This window comes from Dichomitus squalens (genome assembly GCF_000275845.1).
Source record: "Dichomitus squalens LYAD-421 SS1 unplaced genomic scaffold DICSQscaffold_71, whole genome shotgun sequence".
NCBI classification, from domain to species: Eukaryota; Fungi; Basidiomycota; class Agaricomycetes; order Polyporales; family Polyporaceae; genus Dichomitus; species Dichomitus squalens.
Genome location: NW_006766953.1, coordinates 130,388 through 148,547, shown reverse-complemented (window position 1 = coordinate 148,547; position 18,160 = coordinate 130,388). Strand labels below are relative to the sequence as shown.

Genomic DNA, 18,160 nt, shown 5'->3' with positions numbered 1-18,160 from the left:
GTCCCATGTACATACATAGCTCCGGACCCTAGCCATCCGGCGCCAATTCCCGAAAGGGAATATCAGTGCTGACAAATTATATGACATCGGCGGTTTTGCTCACGACGGGCATTGGTGAATGAGCGTCTACATTGAGGCTTTCATTTTAGGACTCCCAGTGCTGCACAAATTCCAGTTGCACACAGTAATCCTCTCTCTACGCTGCAGGTGTATACAACACGCATTCAATGACTCTGAGTCGCGTTGAGCTTGCCTTGTGTTGGTGCGACACAGATGTCCCTGTGTCCTGGGATGCAGGTATTGTATATGGGGAGCTTCTTTGAGACCGGCAGCGGCGGCCGAGCAATTAATATTAGGGTTACGTTGCTCCTAGGCTACCGCAGCACCATTTGGTGGACCGTCCTGCCCCACGGCCTTGCACCTCACCAAACACTGACCTTCCCTCTCACCCTCGGACGGTGAGTTTTGAGTGACTACCACAGCTATCTGCACGCAGCCTCCGACTTTCAAGTTTCGATCTCTACTGACGCAGAGAAGCGGCCCACAGCGAATCCGATCTAGTCACTTGGTTGAAGTATACGATGTCCGGAAGCACTAGCAGCTATGCTGCACCTCCCCCCTCTTACCATTCGGTCGACCCATACGCTTATGGCACCATAGTCCCGGCGTGAGTTCTCTGAATTCGACCGACATCAGTTACTGACTAGATCGATTACAGGTCACAGTATCCGCAAAGGTCTCGCCCGGCAGAGAGCGCGACAGCCCACAACTCCTGGAGCATCTCCTGCCCCAGCACTCCGAGCAGGAAGAACATCCCGAATGAGCCCAGCGAAGCTTCGTCTCTCTGCAGTACTTCGACCTATCGACTCAAGCGCTTCCATAAGATTCCGCTCCTTCTGTGGGGAGCCCTCGTCTTTCTCACCGTCATCGTGATGTGCCAAAACACGGGGTACATGCCAACGCTCATAGACGACATCCCTCTGTCGGAGAAGGCTGCGATTCGGCGCAAGTGGCGACTGGAGAAGAAGCTCTGGGTGCTCGAAAAGACCCGGCACCAAGATGAGGTCGACGTGTGGGAGCACGAGCGGCAAGAGTGGCAGGCGGAGCGCGAGGTGTACGAGAAGGAGAAGGAGGAGTGGGCCCGCCGACGGCGCGAGGAAGAGATGCACAGGAAGGAGATGGAGTGGAAGCGTAAGGGGGCACACTGGTCTGAGCCTTCGGGTTCCGCTCAATGCACGGCGTTTGGAACTCGGATGTACACCGCCGAGCTCCTGGACCTGCCCATGAACGTCGATCCGATCCAGGCCTGTTCTGATATGCCCATAAACTTCCATGGACGCATCCTGGATGAGCCTGCACATTGCGAGAATAAGGTGAGCCGCCCCGTCGATACTCAGACTGTTATTATCTGCTGAGATTGTCTTGAAGGGCGATAGAACATGGGCCACTTGGTATATAGACTTTGACGAACCTCAGTGCGCCACATACTGGGACACATTGCGTGACAAGGTGTGTTTCACGTCATGCCATAAAAAATAAGAAGACTGACGCGACAGTAACGTGCAGGGCTGCAGTGCTGGTCAACGCGGATATCGGGTTCGTGGACGGTCAAACTGATCACAGACCTGATGTGCACGTGCTCATTCTATCTCTGTATTCACAGCGTTTTACAGCAGGTCTCTTGAATCTTCGTAGCGGAGACGACTACGACGAGATGTGCCGTACGACGCCCGCTAACATCGGCGGTGTGCATTTTGATCACCCCACTGCTTGCGAGCGTAACTGGGTAGGCAACAATCGTCACTCGTACGGAATGCTGCTGTTAACCAGATGCATGATCAGTTTGGCAGGACTGGAATATGGGACGTACCCGACGGGCGGTGCTAACTCAACAATGTTGCGAGCTTGAGCTTGGTGGAGCTGAAGTCTAGACCATCGCCACCGGATGTGTCGCTTGCGATCGCAGAACGAGAGTGGCAGGAGGGTCGTATATGGGCAAACGTAGTCTGAACGATAGTGTGCTCGAATATTTCTGTACTCGCGTTTCAAAGAATAGAACGGATTATCATAAGAACGGATGCGAGGATCCAAGGGTCGTCAACGCACTTCCTCCGAGAAGTGATCATGAACGCACACACCTAGTCATAGAGCCACCAAAGACCATAGAGACCGGCCACTGCCGAGTACGTATTACGTTCGATCTGACCCCAGGACGAACCTGAGAAGCTTGTGGTCTACCGCAGCACAGGTTGGGTTTTGGTTTGCCCACAGGCTCTACTTTCGCCGTGGGCACTCAACCGCTTATCCCGCCTTTGCACTGGTGAGTATACATATGCTGCGGCTGATGCTGGCGGACGCCGTGTTACCACTTCTGCGCAAGCTGACCAGGCCAACAGCACACTCGCAATGCGTATAAACTTCAGAAAGACAAGTCCGCTGCCGGAGTCGGACGACGGTAGCACCGTGCTGCTGGGGTGAGTTTCGCGTTCGGTCTCAGCGCACACTCGCAGCCACTGCTCACCGACGATCATGCAAGCCACAGCCAGGAGTTGGGCCCATTTTCCTGGCGTGATATTCGCACCTGGCCGCGACCTCGGGTGACGAAAGGCAGATTGTTTTGTGTCGTCGGTGTTCTCGTGATGATAGTGTTATTCCAGAACATTGGAGTCCTGCCTACGGCCGCGGACCGCATCTCGCTGGCCACGGACCGAGGGCAGTGGAAGCGAAAAAGGGAGGCCTACGAGCGGGAGGTCATACGTTGGGAGGAAGAGCGCAACGAGCACGTACAAGAACGCGACTCCTGGCAGCGCGAGCTCGACGACATACGGAAGAGACAGGAGGAGTGGAGACGGGAATCTAGCGCGGAGAGGGAGAGATGGGTCCGCGACAGGGAGACGGAGGTGGACGAATGGACGCGCGAGTGGGAGGCGAGGAAGGCGGCCGCTCTCGACCGGTACAAGGAGAAGATGGCTGGGCTCGATCGTCGTCGTCAAGCTGAGCGGGACGCTTTTGATAAGGAGAAGACGGGATGGGCCCTCGAGAGAAAAGAGGAGGAGCGTCACAAGAAGGAGGTCGAATGGAAGCGGAGAGGAGCCCACTGGTCTGAGCCTTGGGGGAGCGGCGGTTGCGTCGCATACGGGACGCGCGCATATAACGCTGACCTCTTGGATCTGCCCAAAGACGTCAATTGGCTCGAGGCCTGTTCGGACATGCCTATCAAGTTCCACGGACAATGGGTGGACCAGCCCTATAAATGCGAAAATAAAGTGAGTGTGTACAGGAATGTCGCCTTCTCACAATTGGCTGACTGAGCTGCGATACAGGGCAAGAAAACTTGGGCGACTTGGCACATTGACTTCAGCGAGCCGCAGTGCGTCACCTACTGGGACACGCTGAAGGACATGGTATGATCTATAGTATACCACTTCTGACAAGTGAGAGTGACTCCGGTTCTCCTCAGGGATGCAGCCCGGGGCAAAGCGGGATGAAGGCACGTACCTGGTCAGACACGCATGTCATCTATGCCCTCTCTGACCTGTGAGCCCTGGCCGAGCCATAGCGGTTGGAAGCCCGCCTTATGAATCTTCGGTACGAGGAAGACTGGGATGTCATGTGCAGTACAACGCCGGCGAATATCTCTGGATTCCATTTCCACCACCCCACTGCGTGTGAGGATCGGGTGCGTACCCAGAGGTGCTCTGCCGGCGGTGCTTTCTCGACACGACTGCTGACGAGCTGATTGTAGGACGGTCGAGTTGGGATGTGGGACGTCCCCGACGCGGGGTGTAGTGGCGTCACAGATCAGAATGTGGGGGGAGAATTTGGCGGTGATATTCTGCATCAGATGGTTCTGCAATCCTGAGTGGATATAATTGATGGCAAGTTTATTGGGCGACATCGGTTGAGGAGCAGAAGAACAGACCATGCGAAGGATGCGTATACCTTTGTTTATACATTATTCTTGTCCGTAAAATGCCTTGACACCAGTACATCGTAGTCGTAGCCCCTGGTGACGAGCAGGTTGCTTTGTGTGAACTAGAAAGAATAGGAGCGGCAGGAGTTTCCGTCTTTGTGCGTCTGTGTTGGCACGCTCACCTGACAGAACGCGTCAAGCATGTGAGCGCTCGGATGGATGGGGACGGGCCGGGGAGCGTCGGTAGAGCGCTGATGCACGCCGTCGACGAACAGCGACGATGAGGGCAGAGGTGGTCATCCGACTCAGAGGACGACCACGACGAGTTCCGCTCGCTGCATGATTCGCCTGTATTCGAGCATTTCAGGGCTTTGCACATCCTCCTCGGCGCCAGGCTTAGCATCAGAAGTCGCTCACATGCGACCAACGCATCTGCGACGTCTTCCATTCGAATGAGCCCTCCTCGCACGGGATCCGTCCCCCGTCTGCGATTTGGCGGGCTGGGCCTCGGCGAGCGGCGGCGTCCTTCTGCTACCCGTTGCTTCTCGTTCAAACACCTTTAACCCATGACGCTCCCCCGTCTCCCCGCTGCATCCGACAACCGCCTCCGACGCGGCCTGGACGGCATGTCCATGTTTTCTTTATGCATCTTTCCCTGATGTCTGTCCGACAAGATGAATCCATATAAACCTGCGAGGTGACCTCTCGACGACTCCTGGGCTCCTCGACCTCCCATCCGCCCTGTCTGAAGGCTCTGTGCCCGTCATGCGCCGCTGCTCCCGCTTGCTGGCCGCCGCGGCCCTTGCCTTCCATCTTTGCGGGTCTTACGCAGTGAACGTCTCCCTCCCGATCACCTCTCCCTCGGGCACCCAACCTCTCGCCCGCACCCTCGTCTCCTTCTCCATCGAGCAGGACCGCTGGCCAGACTGGTCCGGCGTCGACTCCCGCAACGAGTTCACCCACAGCGCGCTCACCGCTCTCCAGGAGCTCACCGGCGAGCCGCCCAAAATTCGCATCGGCGCCGACTCAGAGGACCACACCTTCTGGTCGCCGACAGTCACCATCAACGAGGACGAGTTCCCGCCCGCGAACACGATCACGCCCTACCCCGAGGCTACCCACATCACCGTCGGGGATGCGTACTACCAGCTCTCGCGCTTCCTCCCCCGCGGTACCCACGTCACATGGGGCATCAACTTCGGCGCGGACAACGTCACGAATGCCGTCAACATGGCTAAGGCTATCGTCCGCGCGTTCCAAACGGCGGCTGTAAAGGCCTCGGGTGTCATCCTGGACCTGGTCGAGGTCGGGAACGAGGCGGACCTGTACTCGAACAACGGCTTGCGTCCCAGGAACTTTACCGTCAACGACTACGTCCCCGACTGGATCTCCATCGCAGGCCCTGCAGTGGAGGCGGCGGGGATCAACGGCCCTGATGGGCCTGTGACGGTGCAGGGGGCTGCTTTTGCGGGCCAAGGCTTTACTCCGACCGAGATCTTCAATCTTGGTATTCTGGACAGTGCACCCGGGAAGGCTATCACTCAGTGCGTGGAGAATCTCGATTTACTTGGTGCAATACCAACTCACTTCTCGCATAGGATATCGCAGCACCGTTACTCTGCGGCGTTTTGCCAGGGAGGGGACTTCCCCTTGACGTCCTTCCTGAACAAGCAGTACATTCGAGGCAACCTGTCGGTCTTCGAAGCAGACATCGCGGAGACACACAGCCGCGGCCTGACATATGTCCTTGGGTGCGTCTATCTAGCACAAGGGCTGCCCTAGTACGCATGCTGAAGCGCGACGGCAGCGAGACGAACAGCATCGCCTGCCACGGCGCTCCCGGGGTCAGCAACACCGCCGGCGCTGCGCTGTGGACCATAGACTATACTCTGCAGGCAGCCACCCTAGGCATCAAAGAGCTCTTCTTCCACGAGGGCGTCGGGTACAAGTACAACTTTGTGAGTGCCATATATCCCATACGCGCGAACGTCTGCGAGTACTCACGTACACCACGTTCGACGCGACGGCAGATCCAACCCGTCTCGCTGAACCGGTCCACGATCGACGGCTCGCCGCTCGACCCGCCCTCGCCCCCGCACATCCAGCCGCCGTTCTACGCCGCGCTCGTGGTGAACACGGCGATCGGCGGCACGGGCGCGTCGCGGCTCGTCGAGCTCGCCGTCGGCGACGCGAACGTCTCGGGCTACGCCGTGTTCGAGGCCGGGCTCCTCGTCCGCGCCGTGTTCGTCAACCTGCACGCGTGGCTCGCGAGCAGCACGGGCGCGCGCCCGACCGTGCACGTCGACCTCGACTTCGCGCTGGGCGGGGGCGCGACGCAGGGAGAGCTGGACGCGTTCTGGGGCCGCGAGGCGACGGCGAGGAGATTGGTGATCGGCCATGCGGACGACGTTGCGAACTTGACTTGGGCGGGGCAGAGTTATGAGAATGGTGGTGTGGCGCCGACGGGACGGGTGGCGGCGGAGAGGATTAAGCTGAGCGAGGGCTTCGATATCCGTTCGACGGAGGCTGTCCTGGTGGACTTTGTGACGCTTTAGTGACGCTTTACAAGTGGTAGTCGTCCGAACCTGCATCCACGTTACGACTTGCGTCTATGCGACTTTTACAAACATCGGATGATTCGATACCTCTTGCTGTCGGCCTGGGGCGTTCGCTTTGTGGCGAGGCAATCTCGTGTTCAAGTGCTCCCATCGTTCCTATCTCAGTGCTGCATAATTCTTGTTATACAGGGTGTGGCAAGGTCGCTCGCAAATGTAGCCAACTCTCCGTAGCTCCGCTGGTGAGCCCGGTGATCCTCAGACTCCACGGCTACTAACCTCACAGCCTCACCACCGACCAGTCCATGTAGAAGCGCTCCTTCGTGCTCCCGGAGTAGATCCCATAGAAGGTCAGCCCGCCCCGGTGCTTCCGCAGCCTCGTCTTCACCTCGACCTTCACGCCGGCCTCAGCGAAGATGCCTTCCCACAGCTCCGTCCAGGTCTCGGGCGAATGGCAGTCTGACTTGGCGTCGCCTATCTCCCAGCGCCCCTTCTCGGCCATGGTAGTGTGCGAGCCGAAGATCATGGACCCGGGGAGGGGTGATAGGAGCCCGGCGAGTTTGCGCGCGACCTGCTCCTGGCCGTCGAATTCGAAGAGGTGGAAAAATGCGCTGGCGAACATCGCAGAAAGCCTGCCGTGCAGCTCGTTGAGCGTCTTCACTTCGCTCAGGGGAGGGAGAGGGTCTAGGATAGGTGTAGAAGAGGTAGGAAGGATCGGGGCTACAGCTAGGTATGCAGGGTCGAGGATGTCGCCCTGGACGAATGGGACTGGGAATGTGTCGGGTGTGGAACGGAACAGCTCGTGTCCGACGTTCCACATCTCTGCAACCATTGGTCATGGGTTATACGCGCCATGACAATAAGTAGTGGACTCACGTGGGCTCAGGTCTGCCGCGATGACTCTCTCGATTGGCCATCCGTCGAGTATAGCTTGACGGGTATCATTGCCGACTAGAGTTGCGTCACGTCAAGAAAAGTACAGAGCGAGAGCTGGTGTGGCCTACAGCCGCATCCCACGTCCAGGAAGATCGCGTCTTTGCGTTGCTTCCCCAGCTCCAGGAACTGATTATATGCAGGCATACGCGCTATTTTGAGCCTGTCATAGGTGCACAACTCTGTCAACTATTTCCAAGACACACAGTCGAAGCTGAGAGTCCAAAAGACATACCTCATGAAGTCAAACTGGCGGATGCATGGGTATTTGTAGATCTGTTGGGGCTATGAGGTCCTACTGTCTGCTATGCCACAAAGAAAACCACGTACGGTCCAGGCCTTCGCCTGTACGGCGAGGATGTGTGCCTTCAATTCTTCGTCATCCTGAATGCCCGTAGTCGCCTTCATAAACGCCTTCTCTTCTTCGTCTGGGGCATACATCGATGAATCGAGGGGCAGGTCCCAGCTGGAACGGTGCGTGAGCGACATGCTTCACAGGTCGACTTCAGGCTATACGAGACTCAGAGGCAACTCCGACTCCGATGTGGAGGTCGACGAGATCCGTGACAGTACTATCTCGTATTTTATGTGCTCTGCTACAGCCGCGTCAGTCCCGCCGGAACGATTGAGGATCCGCAGGCTCCCCACACGAAGGTAGACATTGTACCAGACAGGACATGTGATGCAGCAATAGGTGGGAGCTCTCAAAGCATAACACCCACGACTGCAACCAAAATACACCACCATGACTATGAGTCGATCCCAAGTATAGATAGAAGCGTTCTTGAACCATGTTGCTTACAGTTCGATTGCCGAGACATGTCAGGATGCCGTGGCCCACGACGCTCTCGGGGCCAGCAGCACCGTCAGCGCTGGGCTCTGGACTGTGCACTGAACCCTACAGGCAGCCAACTTCAGCATCGAAAGGCTCTTCTTCCACGAGGGTCTCGGCTATAACCACAACTTCGTTAGTGTCATAGATCCCATAAGCACGAATGCCTGTACTCACTCGCATCACATTGTGCATGGCGGCAGATCCGCGCTGAAGTTGAACCACGCTCGACGGCTCACCCCTCGACCCGCCCTCGCCCCCGCGCGGCGCACATCGAGCCAGGTACTTACGCCAGGATCGTATTCAACACAGCCGTTGGCAGGACCGGGGAGTCGCGGCTCATCGAGCTCGACGTTGGCAACTCGCGTCTCGGGCTACGCCGTGTTCCTACCCAGCTACGCGTGTGGCTCGCGAGCAGCACGAGTCGTCGGTGCGCGGCCCACATCAATCTTGACTACGCATTAGGCAAGATTGCAAAACAGAGCGTTATGAACCGGAATGTCAGTTTCCAGCGTGGCCGGCCATGACTACATAGGTAGTCGTAGCTGGCTACAGCCTTTGTACTGATTCTCAGTGCTCCCGTCGAGAATATCGGCGTTTCCCGGCCGGCTTCTCCCGCTGCATAGCATACCATCAATTTCTGAGTGCCTTTGGTCCTTGAATATACCAGAAACAAGAGCGGCAAACCCATAGATAACTTCATGGAATATCGGACACTTTGGGAGTCATTCTACATATTGGGAGGGGATGCTCTATAGCATCACTCCTACGGGCCGGGAAAGTGGCTGTGTGTCGTAGCCGGCGCCTGCACTTCCCGTTTTCTCTCAGATTTTGGTCGTGGCCAGCCATGCTGTGAAACTGACATTAATTCTGGCTTTAGAAGTAGTAGCCGTTCTGACATGCATGTAAATAACAACCTACGACTACACGACCGTCACGAACATCGATTGCTTCTCGACACCTCTTACTTTGGCGATCAGCTCGGGTCTTTCATCATCAAACGAAGCAATCTTATATGCAAATGCTCCAATCTCTATACGGTATGTTTACAGACGAGGCCACTTCGGATGGAGAAGACGACCCTCTGTAGCTGCAGTGATGAACCCAACGATCCTCTCTCCGGCTAGCCTCAGACACGCGTTACTGACCAATCCAGGTAGAAGCGCTCCCTCGTGTTCTCGGGGTAAAGTCCATAGCCATTCAGCCCACCCCGGTGCTGCTGCAACCTCGCCTTCACCTCGACCTCAACGCCCGCCTCAACGAAGAGGTTCTCCCACAGCTCCTTCCAGCTCTCGTCCGAATGATAGTCCGCCCTGGACCCGTCCACGCCCCAACCCCCTTTCTCGGCGAAGCCCGTCTGCGTGCCGAAGATGAGGGATCCGGGAAGGGGAGACAGGAGCCCGGCGAGTTTGCGCGCGACCTGCTCTTGGCCTTCGAACTTGAAGAGGTGGAAGAACGCGCTGGCGAATATTGCGGAGATTTTGCCGTGAAGCTCGTTGAGCGTCTTCACTTCGCTCAGAGGAGGGAGAGGATCTAAGATAGGCGTAGAAGAGGTAGGGAGGATTGGGGCTACAGCTAGGTATGCAGGGTCGAGGATGTCGCCCTGGACGAATGGGACTGGGAACGTGTCGGGTGTGGAACGGAACAGCTCGTGTCCGACATTCCACATTTCTGCAACGATCGTTCATGAAGTCCTATGAAGGCTAGATTGAATGAACTCACGTGGACTCAGGTCTGCCGCAATGACTCCCTCGATCGGCCATCCGTCGAGGACCGCTTTACGGGTGTCGTTGCCAACTACATAGAGGCCATGTCATAAGATTAGCGAAACACCAGCCGGTAAGACCTACAGCCACATCCAACATCCAAGAAGATCGCGTCCTTCCGCTGCCTTCCCAGCTCCAGATATTGTTGATATGCAGGCATACGCGCTATTCTGAGCCTGTCATGAGGCATGACAATTTTAGCTCGTCCTGACACAGATAGCTACTAACGAGACACAATCGATGGACACACCTCATGAAGTCAAATTGGCGGATGCATGGGTACTTGTAAACCTGCCGTTGCCGATGAGACACCACTGTATAGCGCTGAACAGAGGTCACGACACGTACTGTGAGTGCCTTGGCCTGTATGGCGAAGATGTGCGTTTTCAGTTCCTCGTCGTCCTGGATGCCCGTAGTCGTCTTCATGAATGCCTTCTCTTCCTCATCTGGCGCATAAAGCGATGGATCGACGGGTAGGTCCCAGCGGGGGCGGTGGGTGATCGACATGCTTGACTGTATATATCTTCAGGTTCTCCTATAATCAGAAGCCGTTTGGACTCCAGCGTAGATGGAGGTCGACGAAGCACTGCGGCCCAGTCACCATCTCCCGTTTTATGCCGTATGTCGGAGCGGATCCAATTCTGCCTGATGGCTTGAGTGAACAACAAGTCCCAGGCACTAACCCGAAGGGGCTAATCGTAAGGAGGGAGACGTACGTTGTATAAATAGGTGGGAGCTCACACAGGCTGAATACCACGACTGCCATCGAAATGCACCGCAGTGATAGCGAGCCGAATTCAAGTATAGTACAAGTACGAAGCCGGTGTTGCTTCGAGCACAATTGCAGGATGACGTGGTTTGATGTTCGGGCATGGAATATGCACTCTCCACTGGCCACTTCCCGGTAATGCTGCGGAAGCTTGCAAGACATCGACGCGTCATCCCACTTGCCTATAACGTAGTCCGATAGCAAAATTACTAGCATAAATCAGTTATATCAGATTGCGGCGACATACTTACCCTTACCTCAATCAATGGGTGCAACTCGTTGCTTTGAGCTTGTACATACACTAAGATGTGAGTTTTCATGGTCGACGCGAATACCGATACTTGCTGACACCTCTCTCGGGTCGTGAATGTGAGCCAACCGGTCCGGAATATGAACCCTGTCATACAGATAGTTACTGCTGAAGATAGATAACTCTCCCTTCAGCCCAGAAACCCTTTGTCTGAGCTTCAACGTTAAACCCTCGTGACAGACCAGTCCAGATAGAAGCGCTCCTTCGTGCTCTCGGGATAGATCCCATAGAAGGTTCTCCCACCCCGGTGGGGTCGTAACCTCGTCTTCACCTCAACCCTCGCGCCAGCCTCAGCGAAGATGCCTTCCCACAACTCGGTCCAGCTCTCGGGCGAATGACAGTCCGTCCAGGTTCCGCCCTCGTCCCAACGCTCTTTCTCAGCCATGCCGGTGTGCGATCCAAATATCATGGATCCGGGAAGGGGTGACAGGAGCCCGGCCAGTTTGCGCGCGACCTGCTGCTGGGCGTCGAATTCGAAGAGGTGGAAGAACGCGCTGGCGAACACAGCGGAAATCTTTCCGTGAAGCTCGGTGAGCGCCTTCATCTCTCCGAGAGGAGGCAGAGGCTCTAGAATGGGAGTAGAAGAGGTAGGAAGGATTGGGGCTGGAGCTAGGTACGCAGGGTCGAGAATGTCGCCTTGGAGGAAGGGAACTGGAAATGTTTCAGGTGTGGAACGGAACAGCTCGTGTCCAATATTCCACATCTCTACGGCGATCGGTCATGGTCTGTGAATGACAGCCACGCTGAATGAACTTACCTGGGCTCAGGTCAGCTACGATGACTCTCTCGATCGGCCATCCATCAATGATCGCTTTACGGGTATCGTTGCCGACTAGAGATGCGTTAAGTCAGAAGACTTGCAAAGCAATAACAATCATGATCGTGACCTACAACCACATCCTACGTCCAGGAAGATTGCGTCTTTTCGTTGCCGTCCCAACTCCAGAAACTGGGGATATGCAGGCATACGTGCTATTTTGAGCCTGTCATGGGTCCACAACGCTGTGTCAGCTCTTTCCAAGACACATAGCTAATGACGAGACTTTGCCGTTAAGCATACCTTATGAAGTTAAACTGACGAATGCATGGGTACTTGTAGATCTATTCTAGCCTTTGAGGATCCACAGTCTGGTACGCCACAGAGAAGATTTCACGTACTGTGAATGCCTTCGCCTGTATGGCGAAGATGTGTTCCTTCAATTCTTCGTCGTCCTGGATGCCCGTAGTCGCCTTCATGAACGTCTTCTCTTCTTCGTCTGGGGCATACATTGTTGGGTCGAGGGGCAGGTCCCAACGTGCCCGGTGCGTGACTGACATGTTGAGTGGTGTTTCTCTGGCTGTTCTAGACACGGAAGCAATTTCTGCTTTACTTTCAGGGTGTAGGCCGACGAAGCTCTTTGGTTTCACCGCCTCGCGTTTTATGTGCCCTGATAGAGCGGCGTCAATTTGGCCGGACGGCTTCAGGGCATGAAGATCCGCAGGGTATTGTACAAAGGGAAAGGTGGTAAGGGACTGGACACGTGGTGCGTCAAGAGGTGGGAGCTGTCACTCACGGCTGCTTACTGCATATGAAGCTATGTATAGTCCGAAGCCTTCTCGACTCACGTTGGACAGCCTAGTTGCCGCGAGCTGTCAGGATGCCGTGGAGAGGCTATTTTTGTACCCACGGATATTCAAGGGCAAGGTCAGCTAACTGGAACCTGCAGCAGTCGAGTCTGTGACTCAGCATGCCTGTATGCCAGACACCGTTCGTTCGAGTGCCGCGGAAGCTTGGAGTCTTCAGTGAGCATGCGGAACATACATCAAAACGCCGACCAACCTACTCCCTCCGTAACCGACTTGTGATTGATTGTATTTTGTCAATGCTTCCGCGTGCATACACCATGGCGTATTCGCGTGCAATTTTTACAACCCGACAAAAACAGGTCACAGATTTTGGCAATCCAACACTTATATTACACTGTGCACTGCACGTCATCCTTATGCTAGAATTTATACCAGGTTAGCTCATCACTCCCCTGGACTGTTCAGACCGTTTCCACTGACCAATGTATCCGATAGCGAGGCTTGATAGTTCCGGGGCACGCCCTGGTGCAGATTACTCCACCGTAAATCATACTTATCCGCAAAGCTCCAGCTTAATTGCGATTGTATCCCATTGCACTGGGAGACCGCAGGCGCCTGAAGAGAGCCATCAACGTCTTGCCTCCTTCCGGACCCCACCTGGGTTGCACCGTACCGTTCAGCAAAAAGCGTTCGTAGACAAACGACACGAAAGACTTACTCTCCGTTAGCCACCTCCTGGCAGCACCGCTCAAACTCATCGGACACCGACACTTCGTCCCACTTATCCACAATGTAGTCCTACAAATACACCATCAGCACACGGTGCTGATCAGACCTGCATGATCTACTCACCTCAACCAGCGAGTGCAGCTCGTCCCAAGTGGTCGACGCGAGTAGCACGGCAAAGCTCGACTGGGGCGTGATTGTCGACACGATGTGCTCCAGCGCGAGCGTGCCCAGGCCTGGCATTCCGTACCGGTGCGCAACCTGGTACATCGAGAGCGCAGACGCGGGCTGCGGGGCTGGGGTAGGGTGCGGGTGTGGGTCAACCGTCGAGGCAGTTGAGCGTGCGCGCTGCTTGTGTGAGTAGTGCGGGGCTGAGGGGGAAAGTGGCACGGGCACAACCTTTGGGGCGCGAGACGAGGGTCCAGAGGGAGAGGTTGGATTGGGCATGGGCACAGGCATAGTGGGAGTATTTCCGCCAGAAGGCCCATGCGAAGGTCGGCGAGGGGTAGTGGGCGACCGAGCGGCAGTAGACTTGGACGAGCTTGGGCCACCTGCGCGCATCCCAGAGGTAGTCGACGAACCCGTGACGCGGAGTTCCTTGGGTTTCTCGCGGGGCGCATCTCCAGTCGACCTGCCGCTCGCACCGCTGGTGACGCTGCGCGCGTCGCTGACGGCGCGACTGTGCCCATCGGACGAACCACCTTTGTGAAACACTTTCCAGCCCCATTCGTCCGCGACGCCAGGCGAGCAGAAGTCACGAGCGCTCCACCCTGCGCCGATCCCGTCAACTGCCTGGCGAGGATCGTCGTCCTTGCGGAAGAGCACCCAGTTCGCATACACCCACTTGAGGAGCCAGTATATGGTCACAAAGTCAGCCTCCTCGACGACGATAGTGTACACCTTGCGCTCGCCTGGCAGGAGCGTGCTGCTATTCTCGTTGAAAGACGAGCTGAGCATTGTGGCAAAGTACTCGGACCGCCTGATGAGGATGTCAGAATGCGCATATATGATGCGCTTCCGGGCTAAAGCATGAGGTGGTGAGGGTGACTGGGATGATGATGCGGAGCGAGGGCTAGCAGGCGCCAGGGACGCCATTGAACTCGACAGTGAGTCCTGATCTTGGGAAGTACGCTCAAGACAAACAAACTGAACATCTCCAGTGTCTAGAACAGTGAGACATGAGCGCAAGCAGTACCCAAGGATGGTGCATATACTGACTGGGGTTATCAAGAGACGCCTCCAGTCCTTCTAGAAGATCTCGAGGAACGTAGTAGGCTGACGGTTGCTGCGGGTAGAAAGGTCCCACAGGTGAATGCATCTGCACGCATATCACAAACGAGTCGGTCTCCCTGATCGTCAGGTTTTCGAGGAGTACGGACAAAGGCGGAAGCGGGCATTCTGTTGCGAAACGTTTCAGAAGCTGTGATCGGCCACCTTGATTTGAGAAGGTCACTCACCCCATACTTCGCTTCCCTGACGAAAAGCCCAGTTGCTCTGCCAGAACTCCCAAGCCCATTCAGCACGGGCGCCACGCTCGCCTATCCGATCGTCCTGGCACTTGATTGCTGCGAACATGGATGCAGAATGCTCGTACTCCGTGTGCGCGAAATCGACGGTCAAAGATGTGATATATAGGGACAGCGTCGGTGGTTGGGTGCGAATACTAGGCGTGGCAGGGTTCTCGGGCTCGTTCATCGTAGTCTTGGCTAGAACGAACCCGTCAGTCTCGAACGATCCTGGACCACAGCTAAATCCACGTACAAATCTCCAACTTGAACTTACCGTCTCCTAGCTCAGGAGACTCCCTCAGAACATCAAACTCCTCATCGAGTTCTTCCGGCCCATTTTCGCCTTCCGCAGTCAAAGGGGGGTTCTCGATGTAGTCCCGGAGCCTACTGACATCGCGCACCACCCATTCGAAAGCCTACGCATCAGGTCTTTCATTGAGCACCCACAATGATTACCAAGCTATGAGCCACTCACGTGGAAGTTCCACTGCCTGGTCGTCGTATCCTCCATCAGTGCGTTCTGGCTGCTCATGCCTGCCATACGGGTAGATGCGACCCCTGGGCCAGCAGATAGTAACACGGTGCCTGTACCGGATGTGATGGTAGAGCCTCTCGACTCCCAAGTCTGAGAGCTATGCACGGAGCTGCTGGCGGTAGATTGAATGGAAGCAGAGGAAGATGACGACCTATGCGTGTACGTGGACCACGGCCAATGCGGGCGCGAGAGCGGCGACGGTCGTCCAGGCGAATTCAACGAGATGGAGCCGGGACGCGGGGAGGACATCCTGGACGGAGCGAACGACGTCGCTGGTTGCAACGTTCTTTATATCTACGTGACCTCGAGGCTCGCAACTGGGAAGCTTTGGAACGCGAAGTGATGGAAGCAGTTCCGGTCGAAGTACAGATAACGCGCAACGCGTCAAGCGCGCGTTGCATTGTCGACGCGTCTGCACACGTGACCCATCGTCGAGCAAGAGGTCTGCAAGACGGAGTTGTGAACTCGTGATGGTATTCATGTTCTGCCAAGACATCGGGTTTCGATATCTCGGGCAGAAACAGCAGCATGAGTTCTTTGCTACAGTACAACTACATGCAACTTTAGTACGTCTCCCAGAACACGTCCGGCAGTACTGCGCGCATGATTTTCCAATGGTGGATCGCGTCCTTCTGCTGCCAATCGCCCAACGGATTCGCCAAATCCTTCAAGATGAACCGCTCACGCTTGTCCTCAGCAATGTCGGTTCCCAGACCGGATATATCGCCCTCGCGCTCCTCCAGGCTGGAGAGGATATGCCGCCGTAGGTACGAACCGAGGAAGTCGGACGCGACCGCCTTGCGGAACTCGAGCGGCTCGCTCGAAGGTGTGCAGAAGAACACCCAGTTCTGGAACTCATCGACAGCATTCGCCGATGGCTCCATGGCGTCGTAGAATGCGCGACATTGTGGGAAGACGGAGCGTAGGGTGAGTACGATTGCCTTGGCGGAGTCGGACGTGATTTCCCCCGCGTAGTTCTGGTGATGGCCTCAGAGCTGACTACTGGAGGAAGGCGAGGAGGCTTACCACTGCGATGATGGCATCCGATCGGATAATATTCTTCAGTTCTTGCCACAGCTGTTGCGTGTACAGATGGGAAGGAATGCCCCCGCCGGAGAAACAATCGTGGACGACGACATCAAAAGGCTCAAACGTCGCCAAATTTACGCTCTCAGCCTGGGCCTTGACCACCTCGCTGCGATTGTGCACCCATCCCCTAGCGTCTTCTAGGAAGACCTGATGTGGATCGGCAAGGCCGAAGAAACGTCTCGCCGCGTCATAAACTGCAGGGTCGATCTCGACGATAGTCGTCGAAAGGTTATGACGGATGAACGAGGTCGCTGCGATACCAGTGCCTAGGCCGCTATCGTAGGAAGCTAATCGTGAGATGACATTCCCTGTCAGTGAGATCGTCATGAGCAACATACACTATGAGAGCGTTCTTCGGGCGGGCATTGCCCGCCTTCTTGGCCAGAAGCGTGGCTTCTTGGAGGATGAACGCAGTATAAACGGAATCTCCCAGCTTATCTCCTGCCGCGTCCTGAAGCAAAAGGTCTCGTTCCGTGGTTACCGCCTTCGGACCGACCCAAACTCCGCCCAGTAGCGAATGCCCTGCGCGGAGATAGCGCATATTCTCAATACCGGAACTGTTCTGAGATCCCAATGATTCGCCGACAACCACCACGCCTGAGTACGCCGACTGCTCAGAGGAGAGGATGCGCAACGGGTACGATGGATGAGTCCATGGTTCGAGGAGAGGGTGAGGGAGCGTTGGACCACGTAAGACTGTATGTGTCAAGTAAGGGAGGACAGGGATCAGCGCAAGTCGGATTCTCGCCATGCCGGCGGAGGCTTCCTTGCGCACTGGTGGGGGCGGAGCGGTCGTCGTAGAGTGTGCCGTGGCCTCTTTCTCATGTTTACCCTTCTTACGCTTGCCTCTAGGGTCAGGCGTAGCAGGGTCGGGAGCCGCAGCGAGTGACTTCGTTGCGCCAGGAGGCGGCGCGCCAACGTCCGGAAGGAAAGGCGCTATAGCCCAGCAAGCCATTGCAGCGGTACCTAATTGCATGAACTACGAAAAAGATATCAAGAAATGTACAAGCCGGTCCATGAGGAGCAAGAACCTACAACTTGGTCTTCTGGGGCTGAGGACAGGACTGTGACTATCGGCCAGAGACCCTGAAGAGAGTTGATTGCAGTTGCGCAGACCGGAAGGGTGATAGACGACTGAGGACTCTTCGAGTCCCCTTCAGCGTATGGTGCTTCCTGAAAGTGCCCAGGAGCGTTAGCGTCCCGTGGCGAAGATGGCATATAACGCCTACCTGTAGTGCCTTGACGAGAGCTACACCGAGTGACAGCACTGGCAGCAACACAGTCAGGTGTGTCGCGACGGGACCCAGTATAGGGTCTCCCAGCCTCGCAGTGTAGGCCGCCACCCAGTATGACGATGTGGGGAGTGCATACAAGAGAAGCGCAAGTCCTAGTGTAGCTCGGGAGAGGGGAACTGTGGGTGCGAAGCTTCCCAGGATACTTGCAGACCATACGATCTTGCTGAGATGGAGGGTAGTGGGAGCAGATCCATACTGGGGTTCGAGAGCGCGACGGTATGCCCAGGTGACAAGCGACAGACCGAGCAAGACACCGATGGCGGCAACTCGTGTCAATGCCACATGGAGTATGTTGGATTTTGTATTCGTCTTCTGCTGTGCTTGGGAAGACATGGGGTTCGTAAGGTGAATCGGCTATTGGAG

At 56.1% G+C, this 18,160-nt stretch overlaps 7 protein-coding genes across 7 annotated transcripts; 2 read left to right on the top strand and 5 right to left on the bottom strand.

The window, feature by feature from the left end:
* The first annotated feature begins 546 nt into the window (after positions 1-546).
* DICSQDRAFT_141167 (uncharacterized protein) lies at positions 547-2,061 on the top strand. The gene is made up of 6 exons (XM_007370618.1): positions 547-667; positions 719-1,373; positions 1,429-1,509; positions 1,567-1,596; positions 1,664-1,786; positions 1,843-2,061. Exons 1-6 carry the CDS (start codon positions 582-584, stop codon positions 1,885-1,887), a joined length of 1,020 nt encoding a protein of 339 aa, XP_007370680.1. The 5' UTR covers positions 547-581; the 3' UTR covers positions 1,888-2,061.
* A 2,453-nt stretch (positions 2,062-4,514) lies between these two features.
* DICSQDRAFT_157853 (glycoside hydrolase family 79 protein) lies at positions 4,515-6,552 on the top strand. The gene is made up of 4 exons (XM_007370617.1): positions 4,515-5,457; positions 5,512-5,664; positions 5,721-5,871; positions 5,944-6,552. Exons 1-4 carry the CDS (start codon positions 4,679-4,681, stop codon positions 6,466-6,468), a joined length of 1,608 nt encoding a protein of 535 aa, XP_007370679.1. The 5' UTR covers positions 4,515-4,678; the 3' UTR covers positions 6,469-6,552.
* A 196-nt stretch (positions 6,553-6,748) lies between these two features.
* DICSQDRAFT_157852 (uncharacterized protein) lies at positions 6,749-8,251 on the bottom strand (the record flags this gene model as incomplete). The annotated part of the gene is made up of 7 exons (XM_007370616.1): positions 8,204-8,251; positions 7,732-8,125; positions 7,637-7,677; positions 7,473-7,564; positions 7,345-7,419; positions 6,857-7,290; positions 6,749-6,835 (listed from the first exon to the last, which is right to left on the bottom strand). The coding sequence occupies exons 2-7, from the start codon at positions 7,888-7,890 to the stop codon at positions 6,749-6,751; spliced, it is 888 nt and encodes a 295-aa protein (XP_007370678.1). The 5' UTR covers positions 7,891-8,125; positions 8,204-8,251.
* A 1,111-nt stretch (positions 8,252-9,362) lies between these two features.
* On the bottom strand, positions 9,363-10,506 carry DICSQDRAFT_130019 (uncharacterized protein; the record flags this gene model as incomplete). Its single annotated transcript, XM_007370615.1, has 5 exons — positions 9,363-9,904; positions 9,956-10,030; positions 10,084-10,175; positions 10,250-10,290; positions 10,348-10,506. The coding sequence occupies 5 exons, from the start codon at positions 10,504-10,506 to the stop codon at positions 9,363-9,365; spliced, it is 909 nt and encodes a 302-aa protein (XP_007370677.1).
* Positions 10,507-11,241: 735 nt separating this feature from the next.
* DICSQDRAFT_71200 (uncharacterized protein) lies at positions 11,242-12,395 on the bottom strand (the record flags this gene model as incomplete). Its single annotated transcript, XM_007370614.1, has 5 exons — positions 11,242-11,783; positions 11,836-11,910; positions 11,970-12,061; positions 12,139-12,179; positions 12,237-12,395. The coding sequence occupies 5 exons, from the start codon at positions 12,393-12,395 to the stop codon at positions 11,242-11,244; spliced, it is 909 nt and encodes a 302-aa protein (XP_007370676.1).
* Positions 12,396-13,019: 624 nt separating this feature from the next.
* Positions 13,020-15,576, bottom strand: DICSQDRAFT_112962 (uncharacterized protein). Its single transcript, XM_007370613.1, has 8 exons — positions 15,354-15,576; positions 15,132-15,294; positions 14,828-15,076; positions 14,589-14,768; positions 13,497-14,533; positions 13,363-13,442; positions 13,125-13,301; positions 13,020-13,063 (listed from the first exon to the last, which is right to left on the bottom strand). The coding sequence occupies exons 1-7, from the start codon at positions 15,417-15,419 to the stop codon at positions 13,217-13,219; spliced, it is 1,860 nt and encodes a 619-aa protein (XP_007370675.1). The 5' UTR covers positions 15,420-15,576; the 3' UTR covers positions 13,020-13,063; positions 13,125-13,216.
* A 290-nt stretch (positions 15,577-15,866) lies between these two features.
* DICSQDRAFT_112959 (uncharacterized protein) lies at positions 15,867-18,151 on the bottom strand. Its single transcript, XM_007370612.1, has 5 exons — positions 17,732-18,151; positions 17,538-17,675; positions 16,841-17,481; positions 16,440-16,776; positions 15,867-16,390 (listed from the first exon to the last, which is right to left on the bottom strand). The coding sequence occupies exons 1-5, from the start codon at positions 18,128-18,130 to the stop codon at positions 15,977-15,979; spliced, it is 1,929 nt and encodes a 642-aa protein (XP_007370674.1). The 5' UTR covers positions 18,131-18,151; the 3' UTR covers positions 15,867-15,976.
* Between the last annotated feature and the right edge of the window lie 9 nt (positions 18,152-18,160).

What these genes read in the sequence shown, in the direction of transcription:
- DICSQDRAFT_112962 (XM_007370613.1), bottom strand. Translation starts at nt 15,419, where the DNA reads ATGGCAGGCATGAGCAGCCAGAACGCACTGATGGAGGATACGACGACC. An exon ending in CCAGGCAGTGGAACTTCCAC is followed by an intron (nt 15,295 to 15,353) that starts GTGAGTGGCTCA and finishes CCTGATGCGTAG; the next exon opens with GCTTTCGAATGGGTGGTGCG. An exon ending in CAGGAGGTGGCTAACGGAGA is followed by an intron (nt 13,302 to 13,362) that starts GTAAGTCTTTCG and finishes GGTGCAACCCAG; the next exon opens with GTGGGGTCCGGAAGGAGGCA.
- DICSQDRAFT_112959 (XM_007370612.1), bottom strand. Translation starts at nt 18,130, where the DNA reads ATGTCTTCCCAAGCACAGCAGAAGACGAATACAAAATCCAACATACTC. An exon ending in CAGCCCCAGAAGACCAAGTT is followed by an intron (nt 17,482 to 17,537) that starts GTAGGTTCTTGC and finishes TCTTTTTCGTAG; the next exon opens with TTCATGCAATTAGGTACCGC. An exon ending in CCGAAGAACGCTCTCATAGT is followed by an intron (nt 16,777 to 16,840) that starts GTATGTTGCTCA and finishes TTCCTACGATAG; the next exon opens with CGGCCTAGGCACTGGTATCG.
- DICSQDRAFT_157853 (XM_007370617.1), top strand. Translation starts at nt 4,679, where the DNA reads ATGCGCCGCTGCTCCCGCTTGCTGGCCGCCGCGGCCCTTGCCTTCCAT. An exon ending in GGCCTGACATATGTCCTTGG is followed by an intron (nt 5,665 to 5,720) that starts GTGCGTCTATCT and finishes GCGCGACGGCAG; the next exon opens with CGAGACGAACAGCATCGCCT. An exon ending in TCGGGTACAAGTACAACTTT is followed by an intron (nt 5,872 to 5,943) that starts GTGAGTGCCATA and finishes ACGCGACGGCAG; the next exon opens with ATCCAACCCGTCTCGCTGAA.
- DICSQDRAFT_141167 (XM_007370618.1), top strand. Translation starts at nt 582, where the DNA reads ATGTCCGGAAGCACTAGCAGCTATGCTGCACCTCCCCCCTCTTACCAT. An exon ending in GGGACACATTGCGTGACAAG is followed by an intron (nt 1,510 to 1,566) that starts GTGTGTTTCACG and finishes AGTAACGTGCAG; the next exon opens with GGCTGCAGTGCTGGTCAACG. An exon ending in CTGGTCAACGCGGATATCGG is followed by an intron (nt 1,597 to 1,663) that starts GTTCGTGGACGG and finishes CTGTATTCACAG; the next exon opens with CGTTTTACAGCAGGTCTCTT.